Below are 16,566 nucleotides of genomic sequence, written 5' to 3'. Positions count from 1 at the left end.
GGGGGGGGGGGATGGGCAAAGTGGATGGAAGAGAGACTGGGAAGTCCAGGCTTCCAGTGATGGAATGAATAAGTCACGGGGTGAAAGGTACAGCACAGGGAATATTGTCAATGGTAGTGGAACAGCGTAAGGTGACAGATGGTAGCTAGACTTGTGAGCACATCATGGTGTTGTACACCTGAAACTAATACAACATTGTGTGTCACTCTACTTCAATCAAAAAAAAAAAAAAAAGAGGGGCATCTGGGTGGCTCAGTCATTAAACGTCTGCCTTCGGCTCAGGTCATGATCCCAGGGTCCTGGGATCGAGCCCCACATCGGGCTCCCTGCTCTGCGGGAAGCCTGCTTCTCCCTCTCCCACTCCCCCTGCTTGTGTTCCCTCTCTCGCTGTGTCTCTCTCTGTCAAATAAATAAATAAAATCTTTAAAAAAAAAATCTTTAAAAAAAAGATAAAATAAAAAATAAATAGAAATAAACACAACATGATTCTGAATGGGGTTGGAGGATGAGATGGTAGTCACATTTCAAGGTTCATTTCCTGACGTGGATGGTTGTACTGCGTGGTGGAGGAAAAGGTCCTTGTTTGCGGAAACATGCATTCAGGGCAGGAGGTGAGCAACCTAGTATTTCCAACTTGGTGTCTCAAATGTTTCAGAAGGAGAAAGAGTTCCTTTTGTATTGTACATCGAACTTTTTTGTCATTTCGTCTTTGTTTCAAAATGTTTCGAAAAGATATTTGTAAGTCATGTATTTATAGAATATTAGTTGGCAATAAAAAGGAATGAGGGAGTGACACAGGATACCACTTGGATGAGCCCTGAAAACATGATGCTAAGAGAAAGAAGCCAGTCACAAAAGGCTGCTTATTTATACGATTCTATCTATACGAAAAGTCCAAAATAGGCAAATCAATAGAAAGAGAAAGTAGATTAACGGTTGTCAGCGGCAGAGTGGAGGAAGGAATGGGGAGACTCCTACCGGGTATGGGATTTCTTTCTGGGGGTGATGAAAATGTTCCGAGACTAGATAGTGGTGATATTTGCACAACTCTGTGAATATACTAAAAACCACTGAATTGTATACATTGAAAGACTGAATTCAAAACGTTGTATCTCAATAAATCTTTTATTTATAAAAGAACTCTTGAGGTGCCTAGGAGGCTCAGTCAGTTAAGCGTCCTACTCTTGGTTTCAGCTCAGGTCATGATCTCAGGGTCGTAAGATCTAGCCCCGGGTCGGGCTCCACGCCTAACAGGGAGTCTGCTTGAGATTCTCTCTGTCCCTCTCCCTCTGCCCCTCACCCTGAGAGGGCAGATGTGCACACTATCTCTCTAAAAACAAAACAAAACAAAACAAACAAAAAACTCTGTGAAAAAACTACATCTCCACTATGACTACAAGTATAAAAATTTGTGATTTATATGGTTAAGTTACTCAGTGACAATATAGAAAAATAAAAATAGATGATTTATTACCATGGTTAGGATTGTGTGTAATTTGTCTTTTCTGATTTCTCTTTTGATTTCAGTTATAATCTGTATGTTACATTAATTTTAGAAGACAGCTACATTTCTCAGATTCCCGAGTGCATTGTAAATGGGGTTTAGACTGGTACCCACACCTTCTGTCTGTCCTCACCTCCTCATCTGTCTTCCTACCTGAAGCTGACATACCCACCCATGTTCTAAATCCATTCTTCCTTTCTGCTTCTTCACAAGCTTCATCACCTAATGCCTGTTTCCTGAACCCCTCCTCACTGGCTTTCCCCTCACAGCAGATAGAAATCAATAGCTCAAAAATGCAACGAGAAACATTCCCCTGACCCATGCTCTACAGCTGTAGCTTCCTTTCACAGTTAAGCTTCTAGAAGAATTATCTAATCCACTTGTCTCCAGTTCTGTAACCCTGTTTACCCATCAAGCTAGTGCAATCCAGCTTCTGTTCTCACCACTCCATGAAAACAGCTCTATGTGAGGTCGACCCTCGACCTTCCAGTTGCTAAATCCAATGGCCATGCTGTTCTTTCTCATCTATGACTTCTCCCTCCTTCAGTTCATGACACAGAGACTCCCAGTTCTCCTCCTGCCTTTCTGAATGCTCTTTTGGGAAATACTTTTCCTCTGCCAGCACCTTAAAAACTGTTTTTCCCAAGGCCCTATCCCTTGGCCCTCTTCCTGTTCTGCTCTCTTCCAGGGAGATAATCCCACCCTGTGGTTTCAAACATTTCTACACCCTGATGATGTCCAAACGTGTATCTAAAGACTAGATTCCTTAACTCCAGACATAAGTATCTAATTGCCTTTCTGTAATGGACAAAAACTTCTATGTTCTTCAGCCACCTCAAAGGCAAATGTCCAAAACTGAATCCATCATCTTTCCTTACCAAACCCGTTCCCTCTCTTTACTCTATATTTCGGTGAATGCCATCATCATATAGCAAATGTCCGAGTCAGGAAGCAGGAGATAAGCAAGACTAGTCTTTCTTCTCCACTCCCTACATCTACCACTAAGTCCTATAGCTCTTCTCAAATCTGGCCCCATATTCCGTCTGCACTGCTACTGCCCTAATTCAGGTCCCTGCGATTTTCTGCCTAGACAACTGAGAAGCCTCCTTAGAAATTGTCCTTACCTCAGTAAAGCTGGGACAGAGAAACTGTCCAAAATTCTCATCCATCTTCAGCTTCCCAAATACCATCAGGAGGGCTCTTTCTGATACAAAAACCTGATCACCTGTTCAAAATTCCTCCAAGGTTTCCAGCTTCCGTTACATTCCAAGTCTTTCACAATGTGGGGAGTCTGGCCAGTCTCCTCTTCCTTGCCCCTGTACCCACTTTGCAGCTGAATCTCCAGTCACATGAAGCTATTTGGAGTTCCTGTCCTCTCACTTCACAGGTTTTTTGTGTACGATTGTGCCCACCTGGAATGTCCTCCCTGCATGCATCAGACTAGGCAACTCCTCATGTCCCTCCAGCCCCAGCTCAAATTTGGCTTCCTCTCCCAAGCTTCTCCTGATTTCCCAAGTAGACTTGCTGCACCTTCACCTATACATTCAATGTACTTTATACACTTGTATATGCATATCTACCTTCATGTCTTAGATTTATTAATGCTTTTATTTATTCCCAAATGCACTTGAGGTGGCTCATGATATACATATAATATACAATGTGATAATGTAAATGTAAGTAGAGAGAAAAAAGATAAAGACTGAGACACAGAACAGAGGGGACAGACAACCTGGTGACCTACAGACACCAAGGCTACCATGGCCTTCACCCCTTCCTGGGAGCCAGTGCTGACTGCGGAATGCCACACGGTTGCAGAACTCACAGTGCATATACAAGACAAACCACTGCTCAGTGAGCTGCAACCACTCTCAGGACCACGAGCAAGGAGTTCCTCCCAGGGTCTTCATATAAAGGACATGCTATTAGATAATTAATGAAATCTTTGACAGCATCCTCTTAATAGATGCAAAGCATTTACTTGGGGCTTTCTAAATAGTAATAGTCAAAATGAACTGATACTATGTATCAAGTCACAATTCAGAGAAGGACATGGGGGTGGCAGGATACTTCACATTTCAGTATCTAGATCCCCAATCTGACTTGATCCGGGGTAGATTTCAGACTAATGTAAAGAAAAGATGAGCTTCATGTCCTTTTAAGTAATTGTTCTGGAATCTTGCTTCTGACAAGCTAATTTTTTTAAATATTGAGTATCAGTAAACTCAAGATTATACTCAAACAAATGACTAGAATAGGAAGAAAGATTACATGACACTAAGCATACCTTGTAGGTTAATTTAACAAACATCATGTGCCCAGCACTACGCTAGCTATTAGAGAGAGAAAAATGAAAAGACCCAGCCCCTGCCTTTGACTCTAATGAGTAGAGCTCAGTGACTAGCACATAGAAGTATATGGTAATAGATACATTTGTCAAGCCCACTAAACCTTAGAAAATAAGGTAACCTTGAGAAAGCTGGGCATTTTTTAAAAAATAAGCTCTATGCCCACTATGGTGCTTGAACACATGACCCAAAGATCAAGAGTTTCACGCTCTACTGACTGAGCCAACCAAGTGCTCTAGGGCTTTTTTATTTTTTTTAATAGGCAAGAAATGTTGACTTATTATCCACATCTTTGGCTTCCTTTAATGAATTCAGCAACACACAGATTACAACGTCACTTTTGGATTGACAAAATGAACATCCTTTGGACATTTACAAGACTACAGATAAGTAGCTGGAGTAAAACAGCTCTAGTCTACTCACTAGTATGCTCCTTCTATCCCAAGTGTATAGACCTCCATTCTCCACCCATTCAGCACCCTTTATTTCAAAAAGGATTGAACCCATGTTGCTAATGGCAAGATTTCATTTTTTTTTATGGCTGAGTAATATCTAGAGGGTATAATGCTAGGTGAAATAAGTCAGTCAGAAAAAGATAAATACCATATGACTTCACTCATGTATGGAATTTAAGAAATGAACAAAATGAATGAAAAGAAAAAGAGACAAAAAACCCAGACTCAGAGAACAAACTGGTCATGACCAGAGGGGAGGTGGATAGGTGGATGGGGGGATGGAGGGATGGAGGGATGGGGGGATGGGTGAAATACATGAAGGGATTAAGAGTACACTTATCTAGATGAGCACCAGGTGATGTATGGAAATGTTGAATCACTATATTGTATATCTGAAACTAATATAACACCATGTTAATTATACTAATTTAAAAAAAATTGAACTCAAAGTTGCTAACATCTGCTTCTAGTTGCTTTAAGAATCCTGTAACTATAATTATCGGCACCTGGGTTTTACAATAAATTAAAAAGACATCCTACCTCTAGAAACCCCTTCTGATTAGGGTCCATATGGTTCAGAGGGATATAGGTGTCATCGGTCTTCTGGCAAACAACCATTGCGTGCCTCTGACTAAAAGTTCCACGGCCAACATCTTGCCCACTCAGACGCACATCAAAACCTTAAGCAAACAGGTAGGAAAAAAGAAAAATCCAGATTCCCATGAATAACTTAAGTATTAACAAGGCATGGTGACTCTGAATTCTTACACATCAGCTCATCCTGAGATTTTCCTTAGCAAAGAGATTATCCTTATTAAAATAAACCTCTCCTATATTCAAAAGTCTGTGTAAGGTGAGAATATACAAGAGTGGAGAGTCATCATCCACTCTACAATCTTTAGAGGAAAATATCTTTCCAACTCATCCAGCACAGAGCCCTTTGGTTTCCCAGCAAGAAACGTTCTGTCATTTATTCTCTGATTAAGGTTACCAACATGACTTATACTAAGATCGAATTATATTGTCGAAAAGTTTAGAACCTCTCTAGTCGATGAAAATGACAGGAGATACTTCTAATTCAAAACCTCAGGGGTCACATATAACAAATGTCATACAAAGCACTCCCTACCAGCTGGGCAGCTAACCAGAAACTTCTTACCCTGAGCAAGTAATGAACCCAAGGCAAGAGCTTCTGCCGTGGCCCAGTCTAACTTTGTTCCATCCATCACTTTCTCCAGTCTGGACTGCAAAAAATGGAAGGGGAGGAAAAAAAAAAGACACTTTTAAGAGTCTACCCCCTTTTTCACACTGAGTCCAAAAAATGTAATGCAACAACAGTAAGTATCAAAAGCACAATGTTAAGTAAAAGAGAAAGTGCAGAAGGAAACGTAAGAGGATGATAGCAGTTCTAGGTTTTCAACCAGGCAAAACAAGCAGGCGCTGGGGTTAATGGTTAACCTGTGCATGAAGGAGAGGAGATGGTGCCAGGGAGGGCACGAGGGAAACTATGTCTAATATTTGAATTCTTCAGATGGATGGTAAGTACATAGATTGTTTTAAGATTGTTTTAAGAGTCTCTATGCCTGGGGCGCCTGGGTGGCTCAGTCGGTTAAGCATCCAACCTTTGGATTTGGCTCAGGCCATGATCTCATGGGTCATGAGATCGAGCCCCTCGAGGGGCTCCCTGCTCAGCGGGAGTCTGCTTGGACATTCTCTCCCTCTTCCCCTCCCCTCCCACCTCAAATAAATAAATCTTAAAAAATAAAGTCTCTTTACAGACAATAGTAACCTGAAAAGGAAGTTAGCATTACAAAAATCATCCAGAGGACAGTGCCTCCATTCAAGTTTAAGAAAGGCGAAGGCCTTTGGCTCCTTGCTCCCCCACTTTCAGCACGGAGAGTCCCACATTCTAGGAAACTCCAAGGCGCAGGCAAACCAGGACTTCAATCTGTATTTAACCTGAGACAATATGTAAAACTGAGACCTGCGTAAGGGTCTAAACGGTCGCCTTTGGGGTATGCGTGTTGACTTTTATTCATTTTTATTTAAGCTACCCCCCAAAATGAAAGTGTTTTCTGCTCACTGGTCAGAAAAATCAAAACAGCATTCCTGTGCCGCCATATCTATGATAATGGGCACGCAGTCCACATGCATGTGATGTATTAAACATGTACGAATAAATAAATAAATGGAGGGAAATGAGAAGTAGACCAAATCTGCAATGACTCTCAGGACCAAACCACGTGTGTGTAGGAAGGGAAGAAGAAAGAAAAAAGGAGAAGGGGACAAATCGGAGTTCAGTGACTATCAGTACCAAAACATCACCAGGATCGGCTCCCAGAACCTGGCGACCCACAATCAGTAACTCTCAAATTCGTTAGCCAACCGAAAAGACCAGATCAGTGCCGATTTCTTTGCTACACGAGATAAACAGTCACTGGAAATCGTAAGGCTCCCTACCTGAACGTACATCTTCAGAAGGTGACTGTGCATCTGGAGGTCCTCTGGCACCTCCACGGACTTCCCGCCAATAAACCGCAGGAGGTCGAGGGGCACACCCGTGTCCCAGGTGCTAATGCAGGCTGGCGGCTGGACCAGGCCCTGCCAGTGGGCCTGCAGGTTGGTGGCCGGGGGGCTATAGTGTGCCATGTTGGTTAAATGGTTATTTAACTTCGAGTAGTAGGAGGATTTGATTTCCGACACCTCTTCCTGGGTCATGAGTCCATTGGCAATCAGGTGCTCTGCATAGGTGTCCGGGATGCTCTTTCGGGCTCTGTCCAGGAAACAGGGGAGAAAAGTCCATCTGATTTGCAACAAGTGAAGAATGACAGACACAGTCATTGTCAAAGGTATCACAGAGCATCATCACCATAAGAAGGCACACAGGGCACGTTCTGGAACTAGACAGCGGGGGTGGTTGCACAACATTGTTGAGTGTACTAGATGCCTCTGAATTGTTCACTGTAAAATGATCCATTTTATGTTATGTAACTTTCACTCCAATACCTTATTTTTTGTTTAAGGCAATGGCGAGTAACAACCTCTTGCAAGTAAGCAAGAAAAAAACAAATTCCTCTTTATAAGCTTTCAGCTACATCAAGGTAGAAATAATTAGTAGAGTTTCTCTATGAATTGGTACATTCTGGACAGTTACTTATAAGACTGATCTACACTGTCTACCCCTTTATTTCAAAAAGTATTGAACTCAACGTCACCAACATCTGTTTCCGGTGGCTTTAATAATCCAGTAACTATAATAATCAGTATCTCAGTTTTACAACAGTAATAATGCCACTCTATGTTCACATAGTACTTTAAACTACAAAGTTTGCTCACATACTTTATCGTATTTAGTCCTGACAAAAGTGAGAGGTAGACCAGATAGATTTTTTTTAATGGGGCCCTGAGCCACACCAAGCCACTCAGCAGCTAAATTCAAAGCTAAACAGAGAACCCAGACTTGTTCTTCCAAGAGCAGTCTGCTACCTATGACCAGAAAGACCTGTAAAATGTCACTCAATTTATTCCTCTGCTTTGATTTATACCTATGAAGAAATAAAGTGGGGAAGGGGCTCTGTTGTACTCTCTAGTATCAAAAAAAAAAAAATTCCAAGGTAACACGTTCCTCTCTGTCACATTAATCTTCTATCCCAGTGCTGTCCAGCAGAAATGTAGTATGAGCCAATGTGTAATTAAAAATTTCTTAGTGGTCACATTAGAAAAGGCTTAAAAAAAATAGGTGGAATTAATTTTAATAACGTATTTATTTAACCCAATATATGCAGAATATGGTCACTTCAATACTTTATCAACATAAAAATAACTATTGAGATAGTTCACATTTTTCTTGTCAGATGAAGTCTTTGGAATCTGGTGTGTATATTACACTTACAGCCCCTCTCCAGCAGGACTGGCCACATTTCAAGTGTTCAGTAGCCACGTACGGTAGTGGCCTCCATATTGGATGGCATGGTTCTCAAGATTCCTTACAATCCATCATATTACCTCTTGCCGAGGCACCAAGTGAATCATGGAGGATCTGCTTCTGGTCCTGTCGATGGTATACTAAGTAGCTTCAGGCTACAGGCTCTGCCCAGGTCCTCCTACTTCAGTTTCCCATCTGCCAAGTGGGGTTGGTAAATTGCCTTTGTTTATTCAATGAGCAAACGAGTAGAGTTTGAAGAATATGGGGAGCTTTCCTGGGACCCATAGGGTGACCATCCCAGTTTGCTCAGGACTGTTCCAGTTTTAGCACTGGGAAGTTCTGTGTACCCGGCAACCCAGGGAGTTGGTCACCCTACCTCAGAGTGTCTAATAAAAATAGTAAAAATAATGTGAGCACTATGGGGACGAGGGGATCTTCAAAGGAGGTTTAAAATTGTACCTGATGATTTTGTACATGACTGGGTTGGTGAAGAAGGGCTCGTCCAGCTCGTTGTGGCCCCACTGCCTGTAGCATAACAAATCGACAATCACATCCTTCCGGAAATGGCGCTGGTATTCAAAAGCCAGCTGTGTGGCACGGACCACTTCCTCTGGGCTGTCTCCATTGACGTGGATGATGGCGCAGCCCACAAGCTTCCCTGAAACAGAGAAGACACATGAAACCAGCCCGCTATCCCCAAACGACATTAGCCCACCTCCAAGTCCTGTTGCCTGTGTGGGGAGGCAGCCCACATACTCAGAGGTGATTTGGCTGGTTTGTTAAGAACCCATACTTTGGAGTCCAGCTGACAGGAAAGGGGTCATGTCTCAGCTCTGCAACTTACTCTGTGACCTTGGTAAAGTTATAAATCTCAGTCTTCTTATCTATAAAACTGAGATAATAGCTCCTACCTCTTAGCAATGTTGTAAAGATTACATGAGTTAACAAAGAGAAGTCCTAGAATGTGTTCCCAGTATCTCTATCAAACTAATCACAAAAAATTCATAGGGACCTCTGGCTGGCTCAGTCGGAGGAGCAAGGGACTCTTGATCTTGGGGTCCTGAGTTCGAGCCTCACACTGGGTATAGAGATTACTTAAGAATAAATGAACTTGGGGTGCCTGGGTGGCTCAGTCGTTAAGCGTCTGCCTTCGGCTCAGGTCAGGATCCCAGGGTCCTGGGATCGAGCCCCACATCGGGCTCCCTGCTCGGCGGGAAGCCTGCTTCTCCCTCTCCCACTCCCCCTGCTTGTGTTCCCTCTCTCGCTGTTTCTCTCTCTGTCAAATAAATAAATAAAATCTTTAAAAAAAAAAAAAAAAGAATAAATGAACTTTAGGGGTGCCTGGGTGGCTCAGTTGTTAAGCGTCTGCCTTCAGCTCGGGTCATGATCCCAGGGTCCTGGGATCGAGCCCCACATCGGGCTCCCTGCTCTGTGGGAAGTCGGCTTCTCCCTCTCCCTCTGCCCCTGCTTGTGTTCCCTCTCTCACTGTGTCTCTCTCTGTCAAATAAATAAATAAATAAAATCTTAAAAAAAAAAAAAAGAATAAATGAACTTTAAAAGAAAATTCACACAGATAGCCCCAAAAGGCATCCAGGCCAGGGTCTGGGTGCAAAAACGGAATAATTCCTACCACCTAACAGTTTTTGTAACTCATGAACTGGATGATGGGTAAAAAAGCCCTGCCTTTCTCTTAATTCTGCCCAATTTCCAGGGTAAAATGAGTCAACTTTGCTTCCTCACATCTGATTTCTAACCAAGACCACCTAGCCAAATTCACTGATTGAATATATCCTTCTTGACTAGGGTTTTGGGTACGCCAGGTCTGAATCTCCTAAGACGAGTACCCTGGTGTTCTACCAACTACATTGATCTTTGGTTTTCACCAGATCATTCAACTGGATACTTGGACAATTTGAGATGGCACACTCTCAGTTCTGCTCTTGTCTTACTTCCTTGGATTCAAAGATCACACTCAGACTTTTTTTTTTTTTAAGATCTTATTTATTTATTTGACAGAGAGAGAGATAACAAGAGCAGGAACACAAGCAGGGGGAGTGGGAGAGGGAGAAGCAGGCTTCCTGCTGAGCAGGGAGCCTGATGCGGGGCTCGATCCCAGGACCCCAGGGTCATGACCTGAGCCGAAGGCTGACGCTTAACGACTGAGCCACCCAGGTGCCCCCACACTCAAGACTTTTAAAGGAATATTAATAACACTGTTGGTAACTACTGACCATATCCGATCCAAAATTTAAAATGGGATAACCAGCGAGATTCACTCTTCCAAGTGAACTAGATGTTTCTCTAGGGCCGCCTCCCTGTGTCACGTACCGATATCACTGCAGTATAAGGAAGACCTTCCTCTTTCCGCAGGAGTGGTGTAACCCAGCTGGTTATTGACAATGAGATGGACACTCCCACCAATTCTGAAATGTGGGAGATTAGACAGCGTAAATGTTTCAGGAACAATCCCCTGACCACAGAAAGATGCATCACCGTGAACCTAAATCATGGAGGAGAAAATGAGAAAATGAACATAAGGGGTGTAGAAATTTATGTTTCTAATTGGAATAAATTGTTTTCAAATAATAAACGGAATAAAAACAACCACACTCTCACTGCTCCTCTGCCCTCCCAAAACTCTGCTGGTTCTGTACAGGATTTTCTAGAAGGTTAGGCTGATCTCAAGCAGGTTTCAAAGCCCTTTTCCTCTTGTGGCCACCACCAGCTGATCCATTCTACCCACCCCCACATTATCACTCACACCCATCATTTCTAATATACCCATCAACATTCTAGAACAAACAGCAGCACCACAGAAGGAAGGGCTATTGGAGGTATAGAAGGAAAATCAGCTCCAGCACAGGTTTCACAAAAACAGCCTGCAAGACATGAGGAACAGTGCACAGCTTTGAACCTTCTCTCTTCCCCAGTCATCCTGCCCCTGAAAAGAGTCCGTGTGCAGCTTGCATCCCCTGATCCCCACTGGGTGTGTTGGCCACCGCTGTAAACATAAAGGAGGGTGATGTGACTGCAAAGAAGGAGGCAGGGTGGGCGGGGGGGGGGGGGGGTTCTCACAAGTGGGTGAAAGGATGCTTTGAGGAACCAACAAAATAATACCATACAACGTCTGAAATGTGCTATTCTTCCATTTGAAGTCTGTTAGATCACAACATCATCACAAAACCTGACAGACGGGAAGTGATAGAGAAAAAGTGAAATCTCTTTTAGAAAAGTTGAAAGCAAATAATGAGGGAATTGTAGATCTTAGAAAATCTTAGAAGACATGAGTTCTACTGACTTCAGGCTAAAAGGAGATTACCTGTCAAATCAACATATTATACCCCTTAAACTTATGTAACATTATTGTTAAATATATTGCAGTAAAAAATAAATTAAATAAAAGGCTAATATCAGAAACAGTCAAAATGCCGGAGTAAAAAATAAAATGATCTGAGATGCCCTAACAGTGTGACCATTGGAACTCTAAAAATAACAGAAGTAAAAGACCTAAATAGAAGTGAAGAAAGAATACTTGGAAGTAGATTTTTTTAAAGGACATTAAAAATGTCCTTAAAATAGTCTTTTTTTTATGTAAATAGAATATTTTGGCTAAGAAAGGAAGCACTCCTTTGCATAAGCAACATTTCCAGGCCACACCTTCCCTTGGCTAGGGTCTATAGAGATGACTCCCATTTTGGAGTATCTACACCTAGTAATAACAAATACCCTCACATTATCTCCACAGCGTTAATCCACTCAACGGGGGGGGGGGGGAGGTGCAGATAAGGAAGTCACTACTGTCCTTTTTACAGATGAGAAAACCAAGGTTCACCAAGAGTGCATATTTCACACTGGAGTAGACACTGGGCCTTCTATGGTACCTCTGGGTTTTTTTCTATGTATTTCTCTACCCCTCCAAGCCTTTCTCCTGGATCAAGGAACTTATTATGTACATGCTCTCATTTAATTCTCAGAACGCTATGAGGAATGTAATATACTCCCATTTACCTATGATATTCAGAGAACACAAGTAACAGAACCAAGCACACCAAGCCAGAAAGCAGCAAAGGCAGGATTTGAACTCAAGTCTTTGTCTTTTCTGCACCACATTACACTGTAAAGTCCAACCCTTAGCCACCAGGTCCAGGGGCTCTGGGCATCTGAACGCTCCTCCTTGATGATGGGATTTCTGAGGGATAGTGGTGTAAGAGGAGTCAGTAAAGCAAGGAAGAGGGAGGGATTTGTGCCTCTTCTGCTCCTTTACAAAAATGTTACAGTAGAGGCATTGATAAGAACATACCATCTGGGGGAGGGGGGCACCTGGGTGGCCCAGTCTGATAAGCATCTGACTCTTGATTTCGGCTCAGGTCATGATCTCAGGGTTGTGGAACGGAGACCCCACCGGGCTCCATGCCCAGCGCTGGGGGTGGAACCTGCTTAAGATTCTCTCTCTCACCCTCCCTTTCCGTCCCTCCCTGCCCCCTCCCTCTCTCCCTCTCTAAAAAAAAAGAGCATAACATCTGGCGTCAACTATACTCAAACAAAAATTTGTCAAAAAAAGAACATAACATCTGCTCATAACCTGCATCGTTTTATCATGGTCTTTGGATTCTTGGCACGAAAGCACACATGTGCCATTTGCTAATTTTATTTTCTTCTTAAATCACAAGAGAAACCACTCCACTATGCCCCATAAAGCTTTTTGGGAGTAAGGGTCCAGAAGCACAAACAAATGCTGAGTGAGGTGGGAGCTACTCAGCCAAACACGGCCAGGGGGTTAGACAGACGTACCCGTCACAAAGGACAATCTACCTTCACCAGGTTCCGGACCCAGATAAACAGAAGACAGGCAGAAAAAGTAGCATCCAGAATCTCACCCACCATGATATTATAGGCTCCAAATTTAGAGTTCCCAGAAGAAATTAGAATTATATCCTTGAACAAGGCAAGACACGTACAGACACAGCAGGGCAAAATAATTTTGGAACACAAAGTAGACAAAAGAGGGCAGTCAGTTTCTCATCACTTTAAAGAAAATGCCATTTTCACCTCTTACTTCTGGAGTCCATGTGAAGACCTGCTTCATGCACTGGGCAAACGTGAATGATAGAAATATTTTAGAGTATCATGAATTAAGTCAAGTGAAAGGTAAAGAGAATGGCTAACAATGTAACATTTCCATTTCAAAATACCATAGTGTAGTCAAAGGCAATGCTGCTACCCCCAATTTACTTACTACAAGTTTCTGGCCCATGAGAAATTAACATGCGATAATAAGATACAGTTGTTATTCGGATAAGTAGCCAAATATTCTCCTGCCTTACAGATTTACCTATTCCTGTGGGGTTTAAAGACCAGTTACTGATATCCAGAATTATATACTGCCCAGTAGTTAAAAGTTCATATTTAAATGAATACTCGTAGAAAAAAAAATGTGACCCACAGTCCAAACCTCTAGGCTGTTGGGTTACCAAAACTGGGGGTGACTGGGGTGACTGGGGGTGACTGGGGGTGGAGGTGGGGGTGGGTAAAGGAAGCAAGAACCACGCTCATAATTAGTATTGGCTGCCTTAATGCCAAAGACCTTTATTTTATTTCATTATTATTTTTTAAGTAGGCTCTACACCCAGCATGGAGCCCAACGCGGGGCTTGAACTTACAACTCTGAGATCAAGACCTGAGCTGAGACCAAGACTCGGATGCTTAACTGACTGAGCCACCCAGGCACCCCAAGACCTTTACTGTAAAACAAGCAAGCCTTGTTAGATATACGGATACCACGTAGTTTCCTAAAAGTAATGACATCTGTCCTCTGAAAAGCATCAGGGATACCAGTCGATACTCCCTTAAATAACACGCACAACTCAAGAAAGAAAAACATAAGACAAACCATAAGAGACTCTTAAGCATAGGAAACAAACAGAGGGTTGCTGGAGGGGAGGGGGTCAGGGGATGGGGTAACTGGGTGATGGGCATGAAGGAGGGCATGTATAATGAGCACTGGGTGTTATATAAGACTGACGAATCACAGACCTGTACCTCTGAAACCAATAATACATTATATATTAATTGAATTTAAATTTTAAAAATGTTTAAAGTGGTTCTTCAAAAAAAAAAAAAACAAAAACACAGTGAAACCTCAGTCTAAAAAGTCAGTTGCCTTGAGACTAGACCTCATACCTGCTATTAATTTTAAAAACAAGCCCGGAATCTTCTTTTCCCAAAAGTTAATCTCAATTTCATCTTGAACGTCTACCATCTCCCTTCCCTTCCTCCTGCTCTCCTCAGCCTCCGGCCTCCCTTCCTGAAGCTACAAGTACCTGTAAGCAAATGACTTTGTCCCCAGGCTGAGCCGAACTGTCTGGAGAGTAGTCCCCGTCCTGTCTAGACTGCTGCCTTCCTCGAGTCTTCCCCACGGCCACGGGGTTGACGGCTTCCAGGTGTGAGGGGTTAGGCAGCATGGTCACGTGGAGGGGATGGTGCGCGCCGAAGTCCAGGTCAACCGAGGAGGTCAAGTGAGACAGGACATCTCCAGTGGCCGAAACATTTTCCGGAAATTCACTTAAGCCTCTCATTTTACGGAACATCAGCTGTTATGAATAAACATACAAGAGAAAATGTCTTTTATCACAATGGACACCAGAGAAGAGGTGGTTAGTTTAAATCATACAATTGAAAGAAGTTGACACACATGCTTGTATAACTATGATCACCATGCATTCTTTAAAAAGAAAGGCACAAGCTTCTAACTGCTTAAATGCACAGAACTATTTGGAGATCTTCACCATCAAATGAAATACCAACACTTTGAGAAGAGTCTAACATGACTAGTTAGACATGTAGATAGTAAGATAGTAAGATGTTAGATACTAAGTTACCTCTGCCTTGCAATATGCAAAATAATTTTTCTTAAATACACCTGTTAGAATATATTCTCCAAAAGAACTTTTTATGAATCTTGTTAAAGGTAGACAGGAAGGGGGTGCCAGGGTCGCTCAGTCAGTTAAGCATCTGCCTTCAGCTCAGGTCATGATCCCAGGGTCCTGGGATGGAGCCCCGTGTCGGGCTCCCTGCTCAAGGGGAGAGCCTGCCTCTGCCCCTTCCCCCCTCCCCGTTCATGCTCTCTTTTTCTCTCAATTAAATAAATAAAATCTTTGGGGCACCTGGGTGGCTCAGTCGGTTAAGCATCTGCCTTCAACCCAGGTCATGATCCCAGGAGTCTGCTTCTCCCTCTCCCTCTGCCCCTCCCTGCTTATGCTCGCTTGTGCACGTGCTCTCTCGCTCTCTCTCTGTCAAATAAATATATAAATAAATAAAATCTAAAAAAAAAATCTTAAAAAAAAAGAGATAGACAGGAAAATGATAGAATAGAACATAATCCCATTTAGACACAAGATGACATCCAGGATTAGCTCAAGTCATGCCTAAAAAATTCTACTGTCCAATTCTCAAAGGACTTCACTTCATTTTCACAGTCTACCTAGATATAACCATTACTACCCACTTTTAAAATGCACAAGCAAGAGAAATTAACTAAATTGTTAAAGGTCCTTAGCTAGTAAGTAATGAAGCCGGGTCTCAAGTCAAGGTAGTTACCAAAAACAGCATGTTATCCTCATTTATCCAAATGGTTTGAATGACCCAAAAGCTTCTTATTGACCTATCGACAAATAGGAGCACACATACTTAGACAGTATGGGTACATCCATGTTTCTCACAAATATGATCATTTATAATTCAGCATCTTTGAGTCATGTTTTTGTCTGCAATATTTTAGGAATGCAATTTCTGGTTTAGGGATTTCTGCCTGTGTTTAAGCACATTCCTCCATCTGTCAATCACTTTATTCTGTTGTCTGCCTTTTCGAAAATATTTGTCTTTCTTTTTTTTTTTTTTTTTTTTAAGATTTTATTTATTTATTTGACAGAGAGAGACACAGTGAGAGAGGGAACACAAGCAGGGGGAGTGGGAGAGGGAGAAGCAGGCTTCCTGCTGAGCAGGGAGCCCGATGTGGGGCTCGATCCCAGGACCCTGGGATCATGACCTGAGCCGAAGGCAGACGCTTAACAACTGAGCCACCCAGGCGCCCCGAAAATATTTGTCTTTCAAGAGCTGATTATCAATCTCTCTCTCGCATCAGAAAAACTGAGGTATGAGAAACAGTGGTAAAGCTTGGCCCCAAGACATGACGTCATGTGTACTTTCTAGTGGTTTAAGGATAACGCATCCTTCCATGGGCTCTATTCACTCCTTTAACTCTCACAGTCCCTTTAACACTTACAATTACTTTTAATCTCCTGGCCAAGATCAGTAGTGAGGTTTATCCACGCATAG

General features: G+C 42.6%; 1 protein-coding gene across 1 annotated transcript in view; it reads right to left on the bottom strand.

Moving 5' to 3' along the window:
• The window catches only part of DHTKD1 (dehydrogenase E1 and transketolase domain containing 1), a 50,514-nt gene that overhangs the window by 14,397 nt on the left and 19,551 nt on the right, over positions 1-16,566 (bottom strand). Inside the window, exons 5-10 of the mRNA XM_032425863.1 lie at positions 14,553-14,822; positions 10,561-10,732; positions 8,692-8,890; positions 6,768-7,080; positions 5,467-5,551; positions 4,848-4,987 (exon numbers count right to left, since the gene is read on the bottom strand). Coding sequence (XP_032281754.1) covers positions 4,848-4,987; positions 5,467-5,551; positions 6,768-7,080; positions 8,692-8,890; positions 10,561-10,732; positions 14,553-14,822 — 1,179 coding nt within the window. The remainder of the gene's footprint in view (positions 1-4,847; positions 4,988-5,466; positions 5,552-6,767; positions 7,081-8,691; positions 8,891-10,560; positions 10,733-14,552; positions 14,823-16,566) is intronic.

Source organism: Phoca vitulina, unplaced genomic scaffold (assembly GCF_004348235.1).
Source record: "Phoca vitulina isolate PV1807 unplaced genomic scaffold, GSC_HSeal_1.0 scaffold33, whole genome shotgun sequence".
In the NCBI taxonomy this organism is placed as follows: Eukaryota; Metazoa; Chordata; class Mammalia; order Carnivora; family Phocidae; genus Phoca; species Phoca vitulina.
Note: the sequence above shows the minus strand (reverse complement) of the source record. Positions and strands in the feature narration are given on the sequence as shown.